This window comes from Lonchura striata, chromosome 1, assembly GCF_050655825.1.
Source record: "Lonchura striata isolate lonStrDom1 chromosome 1, ASM5065582v1, whole genome shotgun sequence".
Classification (NCBI taxonomy): domain Eukaryota; kingdom Metazoa; phylum Chordata; class Aves; order Passeriformes; family Estrildidae; genus Lonchura; species Lonchura striata.
The window spans coordinates 33,464,234-33,482,575 of NC_140703.1; the positions used below are offsets into that span (position 1 = coordinate 33,464,234).

The 18,342-nt window shown below is 40.6% G+C and overlaps 1 protein-coding gene across 1 annotated transcript in view; it reads right to left on the reverse strand.

The window, feature by feature from the left end:
- Nucleotides 1-8,447: 8,447 nt before the first annotated feature.
- GUCY2F (guanylate cyclase 2F, retinal) overlaps nt 8,448-18,342 on the reverse strand; it is a 42,197-nt gene continuing 32,302 nt past the window's right edge. The window contains exon 18 of the mRNA XM_085574133.1: nt 8,448-11,355. Within this exon, the coding sequence (XP_085430259.1) occupies nt 11,235-11,355 (121 nt within the window). The 3' untranslated portion in view covers nt 8,448-11,234. The remainder of the gene's footprint in view (nt 11,356-18,342) is intronic.

Below are 18,342 nucleotides of genomic sequence, written 5' to 3' on the forward strand. Positions count from 1 at the left end.
ATGAGGAACAAGGGTTCCAAGAGCTTTGCTGTAACGATGCTGTTTCTGCTGCTGTTGTTGAGGGAAGTTTGTTGCTGGGATGATGCTTCACACACTGGTGCCAATATGGGTGGTGAGCCGAACAGTGAAGTTGTCCTGGTCACCAGGTCAGCTGTGATTCCTGTCCCATCTCAGACCTCATCACACGGTGCCTGCAGATCTCAGGAGCTGTGTTTTTAGCTGAACTCAAAGAAGATGTTGCTCTTGGCATTTTCCCAGACTAGATTTGTGTCAGTCCCCTTTGGTACCAGCCATAACCTTCCTAAGGTCCAGATGGCAGGGTAAAAATGCATGTCCGGTGGACTCTCCACACTTACCAAACCAGATGTGGCCAGCTGTGAAGGAGTTAGCTGCAACCATGTTACAATGCAGTGATTTGAAGGATGGACAAAGTCCTGGCTCATCTGACTACTCTTGGGTGCCAGGGTCCTCAAACATTGGGTGCCTAGGCAGACTAGGCAGTGCCAGAAAATTGAGCAAGAAAGCAAAATGCACATAATGGTGCAAAAAGACATTCATGGAACCCTTAGGTGATGTTGTACATCACTTGGAGTGGCAGATAGGGTGGAGACTCCCAGCACAAACAGGTATCACCACAGGATATAAACAAGGTGACTTTGGTGGTAAGGGTCTTTTGTAGAATCTTCTGAGAAAAGATAACACAAATAACTTGGGGAGAAAACAATGTCTGATGTGTCTGATGAAGTGGGCTGCTGGGGCTCATGGCAGTGAGGCAGTAAGAGAAAAAAGAGAGGGAAAACATGTGGGAAAAACTTCCAGACAATTAAACTGATATGACAGGAGCTGCAGAGAGTGTCATAATTTGTTGGGAGGGAGGGGGGGGGGGGCGGGTGGTCGGTTGAAACGGTGCAAATGGAATTTATGGAATTTGTGTGTGTATTATGGGGGACCAAAACAACCTCCAGGATACTCTGGCTTTGTTTTCCAAACCTTGTGGTTCTCAGATGTGCCCTGTTCTTCAGTGAGACTTTGAGGTATGGCTTGCATGCAAAGTCGATAGGTGAACATCTCAAGAAGACAGAAATAATGGCAGAGAATTTCTGCCTTGGCAGTTGCCCTGCTCCAAGGGTTGAAGGGAACCTGAACCCGTTTATCAACAGGTTCAGGAAACTGGGCTGTATGTGACAAATATGATTTATCTTGAAATACAAACTAAATGAGATTGATGTGGTTTATCTTGCAAATATTTCCTATATCTCTGCTCTACCACTGCAACAGCAGAAGGATCAATGAACCAGGTGGTGTGGAACAAGCTGAAGAACAGTTTGCACTATCTTCTGTGCTAATGGGGCTAAAGATCATGTTTCTCTCTAACTCTCCTGCTTAATTTAAAGTGTGTAATAAAATCCATTCTTCCTCCTTCCTCTTGTTTTCTTTTGGTTGGTGAAATATAGAGTTGGTCTCTCTCCCCAGCATTTTCACTCCTTACTGTTGAATCAGACCTTACAAAAATGACTTATTTATCAACCACCCTTTAAATAATGATTTTTCCCTTTTAGTTGTCCCTTCCTTCCACCTCTTTACCATATTTTCTTTGGATAGGTGGTGTTTTATGCAGTGAAGCTATAGTGAACTGATTACTGGCAATATATCTATAAAGCTTTGGAGCTGATCATGATACAGGTAATTTTAAGCTCTTGCAGAGAAGTATTTCATAACAACTAGTGGAGAGTATGATCTATACTGTGTTTTGCCCCTCCTAGACTGTTTCTAGGCAAGTGCCAAAAAAAAAAAAAAAAAAAAAAAAGGTTGGAATCATAGAGAGAGAATAAATGAGCTAGAAATGCTCTATTTCTGTCATGTTCCTACACCCTCTGATCCTTCCCACAGCCCTCTGATCCACCACTACGTCATCCCTTACTGAAATCTTGGGGTTTTTTAATAGCCCACAGTGGGATTCTGGGTTATTTCCAAAATTTCTTAGCTTACTGCTCAGTGTGTTTGGCTTTTCTTGAATAACCTAACTCCACCCCCCAGTCATGTAGTTTGGACTTTTTTCTTTTTTTTTTCTTTTTTTTTTTCTTTTTTTTCTTTTTTTTTTTCAGGAAAAAAGTATTGAAACCCTTACTTAATTCCATCAGAGTTCTTGCTGAGCTACACCCATTCATCATGAGTTCCTGTGTCAAATGTTTTAGGTGGGCCATATTTCTGGAGGGGAAATGTACCTGTACCATTGAACAACCCCTCTGAACCAAATGATGAAGCAAGGAGACACAGGGGGGATATTGAAGTAATTTCAGAGGAGACAGAAAGCCAACATAAGGCAGCAATCTGAAGGAAAAAAAAAAATCCTGCTCATCTATCTGCTTGATTTTTCAAAACACTGTAAGCATAATTTGCTTCTGAGCATCTCCTTCTAGGTTTCACAACGGGTGCATCTCAGATAAAACTTTGACTCCAGTGAATGGGCTACATTTCCAGAAAGTTTAGTGCATTGAATGGTGAAATATGGGGAACAAAGAAGCACAATTATGCTCCAACATGTATTACCTGCCCCCTGCCAAGCCCAGGTGGAAGTAGTGATAGCATCGAAGAGCTGAGCAAACTCCTGGTTTTCTTTTTCTCATAAAAATTTGTAACTGCAGAATGCCATGGGTGAAAAAGATGATCTGTATTCAATCAACTGTAGACAGCTGCAAGGTTGAGACCTATCAAATGAGCCACTGATCTTGATATCCTCCACAGCTCGGGGAGGGAAATGAAAGCGTGTCTTGCTCATGATTCATCTAATTGTCCGGCAGATGAGTCACCTCCACAAGCTCTGCCTTTCTCCTGTGAAGATGAAGGGACTGGTGCATGACTACTGCAGACATAGATTCAGAATTAAAGGAAATGAATCCTTCTTGTCATCAGGAAACAGAAAAATGGTTTATTCTGATGGTTGTGAGTATACATCCTGCTGGTGTAAGTCACAAGTTCCCAGCCTAGGCTGGACATAGCAATCCCTTAAAATACTTTCCAGGTTTCTTCGAGTGAAGCCACTTGGGGATGGTATTATAGGATGTGCTATAAAACATTATAAGTGATTCTGCCATTCTGTTGTTGTCTTGAGGGTATGACATACACCATCCCATTGAGCAAAGCCCTGAGCAGGATTCCTGCCCTGAGAGGCCTCTGTAACCCCATGAATTTTCATCTCCTTGTACACAATTGTAAAGATCTTTGTTATGAAATTGAAATGAAGCTTCTGGATAATATTGTCCACCCCTTTACCCTCCTCAGGTCAAAGGCACTGGGTTTTAGACAATAATCCTTATGGATCTCATGACCCATAATATTGAAGGTCTGTCTGTGCCATATCATAAGCACCTGCTGTTTGGAGGTACATGCTGTTAAGGATATGCCTTCTGGCATCAAGACTTATGTATTTTTATCCTCTCCATAGCATGAATGAAAAGAGAATCTCTTCTTTGCTCATTGAACCTTTCCAAAAGCTCCTAATACTCAGGACTGTGAGAATGGACACACTGATTCATATAAATATTGTTAGATTTAGATCTCAGTCAAACAAACAAAACAAAAACTAGCCATCACACTGTGAAATATGAGGTATTGAAAGGCTTGAGATTCTGAACAAAAAAATTTACCAGGGCCTACTGCGGTAGAACAAGAGGTAATGGCTTTACACTAAAAGGTGGTTGGTTTAGATAGTAGGAAGAGGCTTTTTACAGTGAGGATGGTGAAACACTGTCACAGGTTGCCCAGAGAGGTGGTGGATGCCCCACCCCTGGGAACATTCAAGTCCTGGACAGGGCTCTGAGCCACCAGATGCAGTTGAATGTGTCCCCAGTCATTGCAGGATGAGTGGACTGGACGAGTTTGAATGGTCCCTTCCAGCCCAAACTATTCTATGATTCTATGATTCCATGATAAGAAAGTCATTGGAGATGGCAAAAGAAAACGTTGGTGATATCCTTCTGCCCACTGAGCAGTTTGTTCATTGACATGTGCAGGGAAGCATAGGACAATTAATTTTCATATTCTGCGCCTGCCCTCTGGTGGTGAATGGATGCTGCTAAATTGAATGCATAGAAATACATTTATATGTCACATATGTATATGTATATATTCATATAGGCACAAATGCATTAGCATATACAGCATAAAATGCTTGCATCCGAATTGAACCTTGAATTTGAATGTTACAGATGTGAGCAGTAGCTAACTGTACTGATTGGCTGTGGCTGGTCTTTTTAATGCTGAAGATTTTCCTGCGATTGTGTTAAAATTTAGTTAAAATATTTCAAAATTACAATAATAGGAGTCACAGTGAAATATTTGCTCCTGCTTGAGAGATCAGCAAGGTCTTTTCCTCTCTATAAGATCTGCAAGCCCTTCCATAGATTATTTAGAAGCCACGTGCAGGGATGGGCACACTGTGTTTCTGGGTCCCTATAGCATTAGGCAACATGGGTATGAGATATAACATAGTCACAGGCTCCTCAGGGATGTGGCCACAGCCCCTCCAGATCCCTTTCTGCTGGGTAGTTTTCCAGCCACTCTTCCTCCAGCCTTTAGCACTGCCTGGGGTTGTCGCAATCAAAATTCAGGACCTGGCACCTGGCCTAGTTGAACCTCAAACAATTGACCTCAGCTCATTGATCCAGCCTGTCCACATCTCTCCTGCCCTCCAGTAGATCCACACTCCCACCCAACTTGTTGTCATCTGTGAATTTACAGAGGATGCCCTCCATCCCCTTGTCCTGAACACTGGTATAGATACTAAGCAGGACTGGCTACAACACCAAGCCATGGGAAACACTGCCTGTGACCAACTGGATTTAACTCCATTCACCATCACACTCCGGGCTCAGTCACCCAGCCAGTTTTTCACACAGAGAAGAGAACATCTGTCCAAGCCATGAGCAGAGAGTTTCTCCAGAGGAATGCTCTGGGGAACAGTGCCAAATGCTTAACTGAAATCTAGATGGACAATGCAAAGCTGGTTCTTCTCAATGCTTAGGCCTCCCATTACTCCAGATATGGGGAATGATTTGCTGGAGATCTCACAGGATATGAAAACTATTGTCCCACAAGAGCTGGAGGACTCCCCATCTGGGGAAATTCTTCACTCAGTTCCTTTCCACCTGCCCACCTTCCGCTGGCTGGTTCCTCTCCACACATACCAGTATTGGACAGTCTGTACCCACCCCTGTATGAAACACAAGGACAAAAGTACAGGGATAGACAGAAGGTTTTCAGGTTGATTCCTCCATAACTTGAGAAATGGAGCTCCTCGAGTCACCCGGCAGATTGGACCAAAGTCTTGGACCCATCATAAGTATCAGGTTATATTTGCCTTTTGTTCTGACTGTGTTGCAGTCCTGACAGGTACAGTCAGGCAGAGAAGCCTTGATGACATGAATAAATGAATAAACTTTGAATAAACTTTGAATCCACTTTGAGTCCATGAATAAACTTTGGCATCCTATTTGGATAACAATCCACAGTTGTTCCCTCCAGTGCTATTTGCTGATGGTGTTTGGGGAGCTGAGAGTTACAGATTTGTCTGGGCAGGCAGTCACCTCCTCAGTGAGCCCACACAAGTGGGTTAAACAAAAGCTTTATTTCCACACAGTGTTCCTGGGACACAGTGCCAAGATATCACAGACAGCTCAAAACAAGGAGTGGAAGGAAATGCTCTACTCCTGTCACGCTTTTTTATTGCAAACAGCCCTGAGTCACAAAATGCATTAAAGCATGAAGTTAATTGCAGCACATCTGACATCAGATATTATTGTGTGATGTTTGGACAGTGCATTTCTTTTGCTGAGAAAAGACCTAGAGGCCGGATATTTAGCCTTGCAGTCTTTTTGCTGCCTACTCTTCCTGCCCTCTTTTTTCTGACTAGAGTGGAGAAAGGTCAGTTGGTTTCCTGCAGGATTTAGATATTTTGAAATGCTATTTCAGTTCCAGATTTTGAATGAAAAAAGAAAATAAAGGAGGAAATTGTATGTAGAGATTGGAGCTGAGACGTCTGCCTCCAGGGTTGCTTTGGAATCAGTTACTGCAATAGCCCAGCAGATGGGCAGCTGAGTTGTCTGGCATGCAAACTCTGAAATCAGGCCATTTTCCGCTTGAAAAATGCAGAATGTTTTCAATTTGACAAATTTAAACAACAATAGAAAATAAAAAGGCTCCAGAACTTAAGAAATGCCTTCTGTTCAAGACCAATTGGGATTACATGCATGGTTTTGCAGTTTTTATCTGGGCATTGGGCCTATGTGGATATAACACATCAGCATTGGTCCTTGGCTCCAGATCAGTTTTTCCTGAGCTTCTCTGTATATGTTAATGAACATGTTTCAAACACCTAGTTTTGTAAAAATGAGTGTGTTTACTTTCATCATCTGTTGTTTTTTTTAACTGTGTCTGAAATCTGTGCTATTAAGTCTGGCTCCTGGAAAGCCCCAAGTTGAGAACAGAAAATGGCAAAAGGAGGGTTAATTCCTTTGAATAAAGGAATTGTAATGCGTCAGTGAAAGCAGTCAATAAAAGAGAATCTGATAAAATTTTCTTGACTAAACAAGTCCCGTGCAGGAAAGGATGACATTTTACACCAAGTAATGACAAAGTGAAGGGGAAATGTCATGGGTCAGGACAGGTATGGAGTCAAAAACCAAAGCAGAGAATTGCATTATCAGGATGTGACAATTTTTGTGGGTGGTCCTGTGCTGTTCAGCAGAATTTAGGGATGCTCAGGGAAGGAAGAAAAACCATGACATCTGCAAATATCATGAAGTAAGGCTTGGGAAGCATTGTGAGAAATTCTAGTGAATGAGGAAAAGGCTGGTGAATGAAATTTAATACCAACAGCTGTAAAGTAACGAGCATCAAAGGAAAAGCATTATGTGCTTCTTGCACTGAACAGAACATGGATTCTGTTTCAATTGCTTCAGAGAACTCTCTCCTGTGGTCATTTTAGGAAGGCTGGAGGAGTACCCTGGTGTGGGATGAATACAGAAAAGCTCCCCTTGCTCACCTGTCTCAGTAGTTGGTGGCCTAGGAGTTCTTTGTGTTGCTGCTCACACTGAAGCTGCAGGAGGCTGGAGAAGAGGACTGCAATCACCCAGGGTCTGAAAATAATCCTTAGTACAACGTCTCTCTTCATTTTGGGAGGTCTGTTTCAATTCCAAGTGCTAACCCAACCTCCCGGTACATAAAACTCTATATCCCATAGCTGACCTACCAATCCTATAGCTCTTAATCAGGCTGGGTTTTACCTGTAAGAGCTCTCTCTAATACCACCATGTCACACAGCTTCAGTTTGCACATGATGAGCTGTAGTTTCTCTGCCTTCTCCCATGTATTCTTTATTCTGATCACTCTTTACAAGTGCTTCAAAGGAGGTTGTATCTGGCTGGGGGTCAGCCTTTTCTCCCAGATAAAAAGCAATAGGACAAGAGGAAATGGCCTCAAGTTGCATGAGGAGAGGTTCAGATAGGGTATTAGGAAATAATTGCTTCATTGAAAGGATTGTGAAGCATTGGAGCAGGGAAGTGGGGGAATCCCCATCCCTGGAGGTGTTTAAAAGACATGTAGATGTGGCTCTTGGGGACATGGTTCAGTGGTGGACTTGGCAGTGTTGGGTTAATTGGTGGGTTTGATGACCTCAGAGGTCTTTTCCAAGCTAAATGATTCTGTGATATATAATTCCATGATATGATTCAAGCCATTATTTTTAACACAGATGAGGCTGGTAATGAGTGCCACACTAGGCCTTTCAGGCATGGCTGAAGGGGAGTGAAAGGATGTGTGGCTACAGCAGCAGGTAACCCTTAGCCCACCTTCATCAGTGATGCATCCCTCTGATGACCACTGTGTGTGAGTGGGCAGGTAAAGGTGAGGAAGAGTCTGCCTGTGCACAGGACCTTGCCAGACCATGTCCATTTTATGGATTTAAAGGAGACAGCTGATGTGATGTCTTTCATGCATCTATTTGACAGATTCATTACTGGAGAGGATGGAATCACAAAATCATAGAATTTTCCTGGGATTACTTACCCTCAGCTCTACTCCTGCATTCACATGGCTCTATTTCCAAACCCCAGAGGAGCATCTTCACATTTTTTAATGAGAAATGTGCTGTGGGGAGTGGTATTGTCCCCTCCTCACATTAACATGCCCTGTCTTGGGAAATTTTCCCAGACTTGGGCCATTGCAGCTGTTTGGGCACTCATCCATGCTGTGGCTGCTCCATATCTTCCTTGGATTTTGTGAATCTCACACCTTCTCTGCCTGACTTTCCTGCCACTGGCTTGTATATCTTGAGACCTGCTTTTAGTTACTGTATAATCCAGTGAATATGTGAAAGTGCCTTATCTTCACAGAGAGATGAAAAGTAAGCTAAGTCAGCTGAAGGTAAATATACAAACTAGAATGAGATATTTGGGTGGAGGGATAGGTCTTCAAGGATCTTTATTGTCATATGCTATAAATTGACTGCTAAAAATACTGTATGAAATACAAACTATATTCAGATACTGTTTGTTGTATGTAAATACATCTACAGCTCTGAGTGGGTTTGCATGATTACATTAAAATTCACTCTGTAACATTAAGTGGTAAAACTTCTAGCAATCATATGGTAAGTTCTTGTTGATAATGGTTACTAAAATGTGTGCTTCCCTATCCAAGAATCTACCAAGTGCCTTGTCCACAATCACCCGAGAAATCTGATGTGGAGTTACAGAAATTTCCATTTGCTTCTTCCAGCCCACATCTTCCTTATTACAACATTCTAACATTAGTTTCAGAAGCAAAGTAATAATAAAAAAAATTATACAGTACGGGAAGAAATCTCATAAGTGAACTTAAATCTATCTAAACAGAACAATACCAGGAAAATATAAATAAAATATAAATATGTTTTTTATATTTCTAACAGCAGAGGTAATCACATTCAGGGATGAGTCCTTGGCCTCTTCCTGTTGAAATTAAGAGGAAAAATTACCACTGACTTCAAAGACAATAATGAATTATCCTGGGATTACTAAAGTCATCAGTGACTAGAACTCTGCTTCTCTCCTACCCTTTCCCACAGATTTAGTATCTTAATTTTTAAAAGGAATTCAAAGAATGTTGTTTATTTTAGAAGACTACATTATGAAGAAAGAATTCAAAACTGTGTGCTGAAGTGTGGGTTGAAGTCTTTTTACAATCATTTTCATGGAAAAGTCAGGTTGATAAAACCCACTCTGCTATGTAACAAGATAGCAATGATAGATGGGTTTTTTTTTTAATATGGGAAAATAATGGAAAAGACATGAATTATGTGGAAGTTGTTTGATTTTAAACCTATGTTTGCACAGACCAATCCAGCTAACATTCCTCTCTGGAAATGTACTTTGAGGTGTATTGTGTAAGAATTACCTGCCCCATGTCTCTTCCATAGGATGTTTTGCTGAATTAATTTTCAAATAGAAGGTTAGCACAGGGCAGAAAGTGAAGGCTTTCCTAATCCCTGTTTGACAGCTTGAGTACTGTTTGAGCCTCTTGACAGACGTCCTTCAAGGGCCAACTTCTCCCATATGGAATATTAACTCACCTCTAAAAAAGCAAAACCAGGTGCCACACGGTAAAAGCTCATTATTAAAGAGCATTAATGAGTTTCCCTTCTATTTTTGTTTTTTAGATGTTTATACGTCAAACAGATCTTACTTTGAAAGTACATATTTTATACTTGATACAGTGAATTAGTTGTGAAAATACTGTGTTCCTTAGCTCTGTGAACTCAGACTCACTTTGTTTCATAATGATATTTTCAGTATCTAATGAAAGTTTGCCAAATGTTTGTTGATGCTTATTTATTATCTGAATGGTAAAAATCTGTTTTGACTGGTCTGATGAGAAGAGTTCAAATTCAGCTTGAGAAAGGTCTTGGTGCTCTCAGTTAACACTTTCTGATGGCAATATTGATTGCATTACCATACCTGCTCTTCTCTTCAGTCTTGCAGAAGAGAGAACAATTCCCAGAAGGTTGTTAAGAGCCAGATGTTGAACAGGAGTAAAAAACTTGGAAGAATAAGGGCTCAACACCAAAACTATTTGACTTTGAGGAAGTGTGCTCTGCCTCTAGGAAGTGCCTACAGGCCAAATGTTGACCCTCTACAGAAAACTTTTTACCCACAAGGAGGCTTATTTATGGGCAAGTGTCTTAAAGACCACTTGGAGACTGGATGGGAAAAGAGTGATGGGTTTTAGGCTTTGCACTGCTTCAGTGATGCTCTCTTCATTCCCTCACCTCCAATTTTGCAGGGAAAAAAAATATATTTTATTAGTACTACTCAGCTAATGGATCTGCGTTTCAGTTTTGCAATATCTTGGCATTCCATTTTTATCTGGCTTTGGGATGAGAAGCATAACATGTTTTAGATATCCTGTATATATGTGTGTATAAAGCAGAAGAAAAGAGTTCTTGCAATTTAGATCTGGATTTGCAAATATGACATACTTTGACATTTTGAGCAGAATCTCATTTTGGCATTTGAAACAAATATTGATTCATACCAAACTGTTTCAATTCAAAACTGTTATTTCATTTTGAAAATAGCATTAAATTGGCATTTGCAGCTGAAATGTCAATTTGAAAGAAAATATTTCAGCTTAAGTTGACAATACAGGAAGAGAACATTTTGATTCAAAATTTCTGTGGGGGAGTAAAAATATTCTTTGTTGTTGTCCAAAACATTTTTTTCTCAACTGCACTCATTTTCATTAAACCAGGCCTTCCCACAATAACAACAGGAAAACAACTACTTAATGTAAAACAGTTGAACCATTCTAGCACTTGGCATTATTGGTTGAATCCAGGCCAAAGGGCAGCTGGACTTGTTAGTGCTGCCATGCAGACCTAGCTAAAATATTCTTTGAGTTCACCCTTGTGACAGTTGCTTATGAAGAGTGGGAACTAGCATCATTATCACCCACACTTTCATCCTCAGTGCACCCCTCCCAAAAACACACACATATACAGCTCTGAGATGGTGCCCAGTTTCACAAGAGATGATGGTCTGGATTCATCTGCCTGCTCAGGTTCACCCTCTGCAAAATTTAGGAGGCTTCATTAATTATACTGCTTTGGGCCAGCTGGGAACCAAATGGAGAGTGTGAGTTCTGCTGGATTGGCTTCAAGGTGTCCCTCCTGATCTTACTCGTTCTTGGCCGTGTTCTTCTCAGATTTCATCCTCTCCAAAACTTATTTCTCCTTCATGCTTCACAGCTCTTTGCTTTCTTAGTGTCCTCTTTGTATCCCTCAGGACAGATTTCAATTTCCTGGTCAGTACATCTGGCCAGCTGCAAAACAGAAAAGAGGAGTTAGCAGCTTTGCTCACTAAGGCATGACTTTTAATTTAGCATCATTTTGTGTCAGCCAAAGCAGAAATGTTAAATGATGGAGTTGAAGTGGATCTTTTGCCACAATATTTCAAGAGATCATTAAACCCAGGTTCTGGACCACCATCTGATGGTGTGTACAAATTCATTATAACATAATGAGATTCTCAGAGACAAAATAAACACCAAGGACTTGTAAGAGGCCAGAAGCTCAGCAAATGACAGGACTTCAGGAAGGTCTCAAATCTACAGCTACCCTGTCATGGATAAAGCAGCATATGGATAAGATTTACTGCATATAATAGAAGAAAATATTATTCCAATTGTTTTAAACCAGAAAGAGATAAATGCTAATCCCTACTAATAACACCATTGCTATTATATAGAGATTAGAAAGATATAGTTAATAAATAGTTGTATATATACATAAATGTATGGTTTAAACTGTACACACCATCATTGTGTACAATGAATGTGCGATTACTTTAGAATAGAAATATATGTTAAAAACCAAGTGCATGAAGCAGGTGTCCTGTAGAAATAATACAAAAGGTAATGTTTTAAAACTAAAACAGGATAGATTTAGACTAGATATAAGGAAGAATTTTTTTTATTATGAGGATGCTCATTGTAAGGGGGATTGGACTAAATGACCTTGAAAGGTCCCTTCCAACCCAAGCTATCCTGTGATTATATGATCTTATCTGCTGGTCAGCTGCACCTTGCTAGCCAATGGTTTGGTCAGCAAGCTGCAATTATTTGGGTATTTCCTGAACAAGAAAGAGTGCCAGGGGATCTCCTGTCACTCAGCTGAGTTAATGGGATGAGGGGTCAGGATGCAAGGAGAGTCAAATCCTTTGAGGAACAAAAACTAAACCGAAACAAAAAAAAAAAACAAAACAAACAAACAAAAAAAAAAACCCAAAAAAAAAAACCACCCAAAAAACCACCACCAAAAACAAACAAAAAAAAACCCCAAAAAACACACCCCCAAACAAACAACAACAACAACAACAAGAGAAAATAACTTGAAAAATTGAGCCTCAGTACTTTTAGGTAATCCCAGGCTGGTGCTTTTGTCCATGCAGGATACACCACCTGTATGCTTACAGAGCTAGAAGTCAGCAGAGAGCAGTACAGATTGTACCAACATTCACATACAATGGGCCCCTCCACAAATACAGCCACTACCAATCACATGGGTGAAATCTCACCTCTGAGAACTCCACAATGAATTCTGACTGGCTTGCATGGGGTCTAAGTCTCATCTACAGGCATGAATCCTAGGGAGTCACTGACCTCTCTGTGACACAGTTCTCTGTTGTGTTTTGAAGTTAAAGGGAGAAATCCCTTTCTCCTTTTCAGAAGTATTGTAAGATGCTAGGGATGGATTCATCTGCCTGAGGATATTGTCCAGCAGCATTTGCTGCCATGGTTTCCCCTACATAGTCTTCAGCTGTTGTTTAATCTACCAACCTTACACAAGTGTCTGTGACAGCCATGGTGCTCTGGGCTGAATCCCACTTGCATGCGTGGGTTAGAAGGTCCATGTTAAACCCACAGACCCTACCAGAGGACAAAAGATAAGGGTCACTAATGATATAGCCCAGAGATTTATCTTCAGGTACTGAAGGTGTGCTCTGGTGTTCCTCATGTTTTGCTGAGTGTTTTTATCAAGATCCAGTCATAATTATCCCTTCTCTTTGAAATCAAGAATACATCAAGGACAGCAGAGTCCACAGGACTTTAACTTTTCAAGGTTAAAAGATTGACTCTTAAGCAGGAGAAGCAGAGTCTTGATCTTCCTCTAGACTCCAGGCCAGATGAATACTCCAAAGTACATAATTACTCCAAGATGAGGATCCCTATTGTACTGCAGCAAGAACCCTGTAGGACTGTGAGCATTTTAGGGTCACAGACTAAAAGGACCATAAACTGGGTGAATGGACTATAGATGACTACATCTGAGATCCTTGTACAGTGTTTCTTTATTGACACCAAAGAAAAACAAGGTTATTGGCAACATAGTCCGTTTCATTAGAAGCATCTAAAATTAGCTGGAAACATAACTAAACCACCAAGAAGGCATGTGGGAGTAAGTGGCTGTTGAGGACTTAATTGCCTCCATTGAAAGCTTTCTGCACACAAGAAATATTGAACTAGGACCATTGAAAAGGTATGAATGTTTTATTGATTTTTCTGCTATTTCTAATGGGTTAAGACAAGATGCCTAATGAGCACCTTCTGTTCTCCATAATATATACTGCTGATCAGCCTGCTTCAGTGTGCAAGTCTGTGTCTGTGGGTTATAGATGCACTAAATACTTCTATAATACTATATGTACAGGTTTTGCCAAGAGGGCTAACCCAAGTGTGAGATCCTCTTTGTCTCTGGCCTTGGAGCATTAGCTGGTACTCTTAGGTGTAAATCAGCAGGGTGGTTTTCTGTGCCTCAGAACTTGTATTTAGCAGTGAGTGAGTGGGTGTTCACATATGGTAGTGCTTATGCAGGTCTCTTCAGATTGTGTCCCATATTCAGATTTTTTTTTTTTTTTCATGAGGATTTTCTGCCTTTAGGTCCTTGATAGGGAGAACTTCAGACAAAAAATTAAATATTGGTTAAGAGAGACAAAGGAGCCTGGTAGCACACCCTGAATCTTTAAAAGATGTGTTTGGGAAGAAGGAGAACAGCCAAAAGTTACCTGCTGGGTTTTATCCTTTTTAGAAAATTGGATGGAGTTTTAGCCTTCATAGCAATCTATCAGACTGATATGGTGTATCTTAGGGGTTTATCTAGGTACTCTGAGTTTTCATCCACCTCTCCTTTGTTAGGGGAGTGGAAATGAAATGCATATTAGCCCAGAGGAGTTGAGCACAAGCATTACTGCTGTTTTTAGAGATATTATCAAAAATCCCAGCTCATACATCATTTTCAGGAGACATCACACTTGTGCAAGTGTGGCTGTGCATGCTCCTATGCCAGCCTTGCTCTGATAACACCTACTTGATCAGGTCATGCTGTCATATTCCACGTGACTTCCAAATTCCACTCAAACCTTAAATCCATTATCTCTTGTACCCACCAGTACCATAATGATGAATATCAAAGCTGCATCCTCTTACTGTCATGAGGTATGCAATTACACTAGGCAGGAGATGTCCATTACACAAAAGCAACTGTAGGCAATTTGGATTTTTGCAGGCTTGAACTCTAGTTTTATGACTGTATTTACCATGTACTGGACTCTTCCTGGCACCATGAACATCAACATAGAGTGGATTGATAGCACACTGCAGATAAATGTAGTAATAATCAATGTCTTTCAGGAATTAATAGGATACTAGATATAAATTCAGTAGGAATCACCCAACAAGGCTACAGCTTTGCTGCTGTTCCAAGCACCTCTTGAATGAGACACGATGGAATAATAACACATACTAAAAAAATAAAAAGGAGAAAAGCAGAAGGAAAGGGGGGAGAAAAGACACTAAAACCAGTAAAATGCAAACAAATAACACACAAGCAGACACTAAACAGCAGATCTACATGGGGACTGTCCTACAGCTACTACCTCAGATCTAGGCTCTTTTGCCAAGGAGTTTTTCAGCTTTCCTCCTTTTGAACTCTGCAATTTCTTCTGGGAGTAACCCATGAGCTCTATACCTGCAGTGAACAGGTAGGCCATTAGAGAAAGAACCAGTTCAGTTTCATCTGAAATAAAGAACAGACTGTAATGGGGACTAAAGAAAAGGTAAGTGTCTTCTGGTGAGATAAAGGAAAACAAATATGGGTCCTGGCTCTGGCTTTATTAATTCTCCTCTTGTACCACTCAACTTACTGCAAAGGATGAGGTCAGCTAATTAAATTTTAAGTGTCCAGAGGGCTCTTGGCACTCTTAGTCACTTCTGCCAGGACAAAATGAATGACTTTGTTGATTGAGGAGTACAAACTATATCAAGGCTGTTTCCAGAATCAATTAAATAAGATGAATCCTGGGAGAATTATTCCATTATTACACTGATCCTTGCCCACATTCATTAAAGGGAGAAAGCGAACAAAACAGCAGTGAAGATCTTCCAGTGAAGTTTAGTTCCTGCTTCAGTGCCTTTTGGTCTTCCAGGGATGTAGCTTTTAGAAGCTCTCAGCTCACTAAGGTGTGAGCTGGCAGAAATCCTATTTAACAGTCCCTAGAAAAAGCCAGTTGCCTCTGAATGCTGAACACAAATTTAACAGCCTTTCCTGAAGGAGAGTAGAGTAAAATTTCAGGTATTTGACCAGCTCTGCTCTACAAATGGAAATGCCAAGACAAGTTGTCCTCCCATGCCTTATCTAAATTCTTTTCTATGGGAACATGTTTCTTCTTAGAAACATTGATCCTTGTTTATAAACTTCCTCAAGAGTGATGGTGTCTTTAGGGCTGGGTCCCAAGGACAGGGAAGCCAGGAGGATGTAATCCTGATGGGTTCAATGAGGAATAACTTCTTCTGGGAATCTACAGCTCAAGTGAGATTTAGCTCCCTGATATTTTTTTATCTGCAATAGAGATGTCTCCATGTAATCCAAATATCTTGGGCTCTATTCTGAGACAGTGGAGGGAAGCTGGTGCTGCTGGTCCACAGCAGGAGTTTATCCCAAAGAAGAAAAAGATCAACATCAAGAAATGTCTGTTTCTCTGCACTGACTCTTTAAAGACACACAAGGTGACCAGATTAGATGGAGGCAAAAAACTTTTAATAAGATTAAATCCTGCCTGCTGGAGGGAGAAAATGAATCTTTGTGTCTAGACCCTTTATGGAAGCAGTAACAAAATTCAGCCACACCATGGGTGAGCATCAGGGGGTTGGTTTTGGAGTCCACCCAGCAGGACTTCATGCACAGGGCAGTGGAGAAGGCTGCTGCACAACAGTGCAGCAGGTTGTGATCCACTGAAGGTGAAGGCCTGACCAGGGTATTTGATGATCAAGCACAGTATTAGAGTATTAGACTGCCTGAGATTCACCTCCAGACACTGCTCACACAAGTATAAAATGTTTGACAGTGACTTGACTTTCAACCACTACACAACAGAAAAAGAAAGATCCAGTGTAAACAGAACCTGCACATCTCCTGAACTCACAAATGTCTGAGCAACTGGAGAGGTCTGATTCTGCATTATCCATCCCAGCCTTAGGCAAAAACCCTCTTTTTGGAGACAGCTGTTATTTTTCCAAGGTCCTCTCTTCCCATCACCTTGTTTGCAAAACCAGCAGAGAAAATCTGTGAAGTTCTGACTTCACTTCCTTCCTGAACACTGAATTTAGGGTTTCTTGCTATTAGCACAAATTATGTAATATTCCAGTCAACTCTCCCAGAAACTTCAGCTTGCTCAGGAAGAGCTTGTTTAAATATGAAAGCTGGTGCAATCACATCACAAGTCAGACAGTCTTGTTGAAAGGGAGATGAGTCACCAACATTCATTCCCTTTCTCATCCTCCATCAGATTTCAGAAACAAGTCTTCTTTCTCATTGTCATTATGCCACAGCCATGATCAGAATACTTCTTTGTCTTCATGTTGCTGTTGTGTTAGGTGGTCAGAAATAGTTTGAAAAGAAGGGATTGAGTGTGAAGCAAAATACATCTGTCCTGACATTGTATAAGGGCCTATGAGACAGAGGATGCTTTGATTTCCTTTAATAGCTCTTGTTAAATGTTATATAAAATTTATTTAGGAAATATTTTTATGCTATTGTATAATTCCTTCTATGGGAAGACAACAAGAGTTTTTCACTTCACTGCTGTTTGGTCCACAAGCTCTTTTAGTTTTGATTTAAAAGTGCATTTGACAGATAGGAGCCCAGTGGAAATGCTTTCAGTTTTCTCCTCAGAAAGACACATCAGCAGCATCAGCAACACTAGAGACTCTCTACAGTTCCATCCTACAAGGGTGCTCCAACACAGACAAAGCAATGACAACCTTGTACTGGGTAGAAGTAAAAATCATTTTGTCCTAATGATTGTCTTTTTCCTGGCTTATAAAAAGATGTTTCTCACTTGGGGTTGGTAGATGGATTCTTTGAGCATCCTTCACTGTTTCTCACCCATTTATTTTCAAACAAGGATCTCAGTGCTTCCTCCAGGGCTGATCCTCATGCATGTGAGGATGAGAGGGCCCCAAGACTCTCACCTATTCCTGGCTGCATCTTCAGTGTTCAGTGGTGTTGCACATCAGGTTGCACTTATCACTGTGACTGGTAGTGGGCTAGAAGACCTATCAACCCTACTGGACTTAAGACTTAATGAATTCATACAAGGTAAGGGATTTGGGTTTATGTCAAAAAATCAAAAACTTTCATATGCTCTTTACCTTGGCATTGGGTTAATGGTTAAAAGCCTTTGAGAGGATTGACAATATGTATCTTTGCTGAATTGTATTAATTTTTCTCCCCAGTTAACTTTCCATAAATAATTTAAAGGGAAACTTTCTGAATAAAACTACCTGCTGGGATAGAGGACTTCTGATGCTTTCAAACACTGTATTCAGTATCAAAGAAAATAGTTTCTGATCCAGGATAGTAAATGTTGGAAATTCAGAAGACCAAGAATCTCCTTGGAATGGCAAAAGAAAATCAGCCTGGCTCTCGGTTTTGTTTTGTTTAGGTGTTGAGGTGTGGCTTTTTTTTGGTTTTTGGTTTTGGGGTTTTTTTTGGGTTTTTGTTTGTTTGTTTGTTTTGGGTTTTTTTTTGTTTTCTTTGTTTGTTGGTTTGGTTTGGTTTGTTGGGGTTTTTTTCTTTCTGAATTTCATTAGCCATTGAATTTTTCCTAGGGTTAGATATTTTTTCAGTGCTTTGCAAAACACATCTGAGATTTAGACCAGGTCAGGCTTGCGTCTGGTAGTTTTGTATAACCTCTTATCCTTCATGCTTTTTTGGACAAGATGGCTGCTCCACTGGAGTTGAAAAGATGCTGC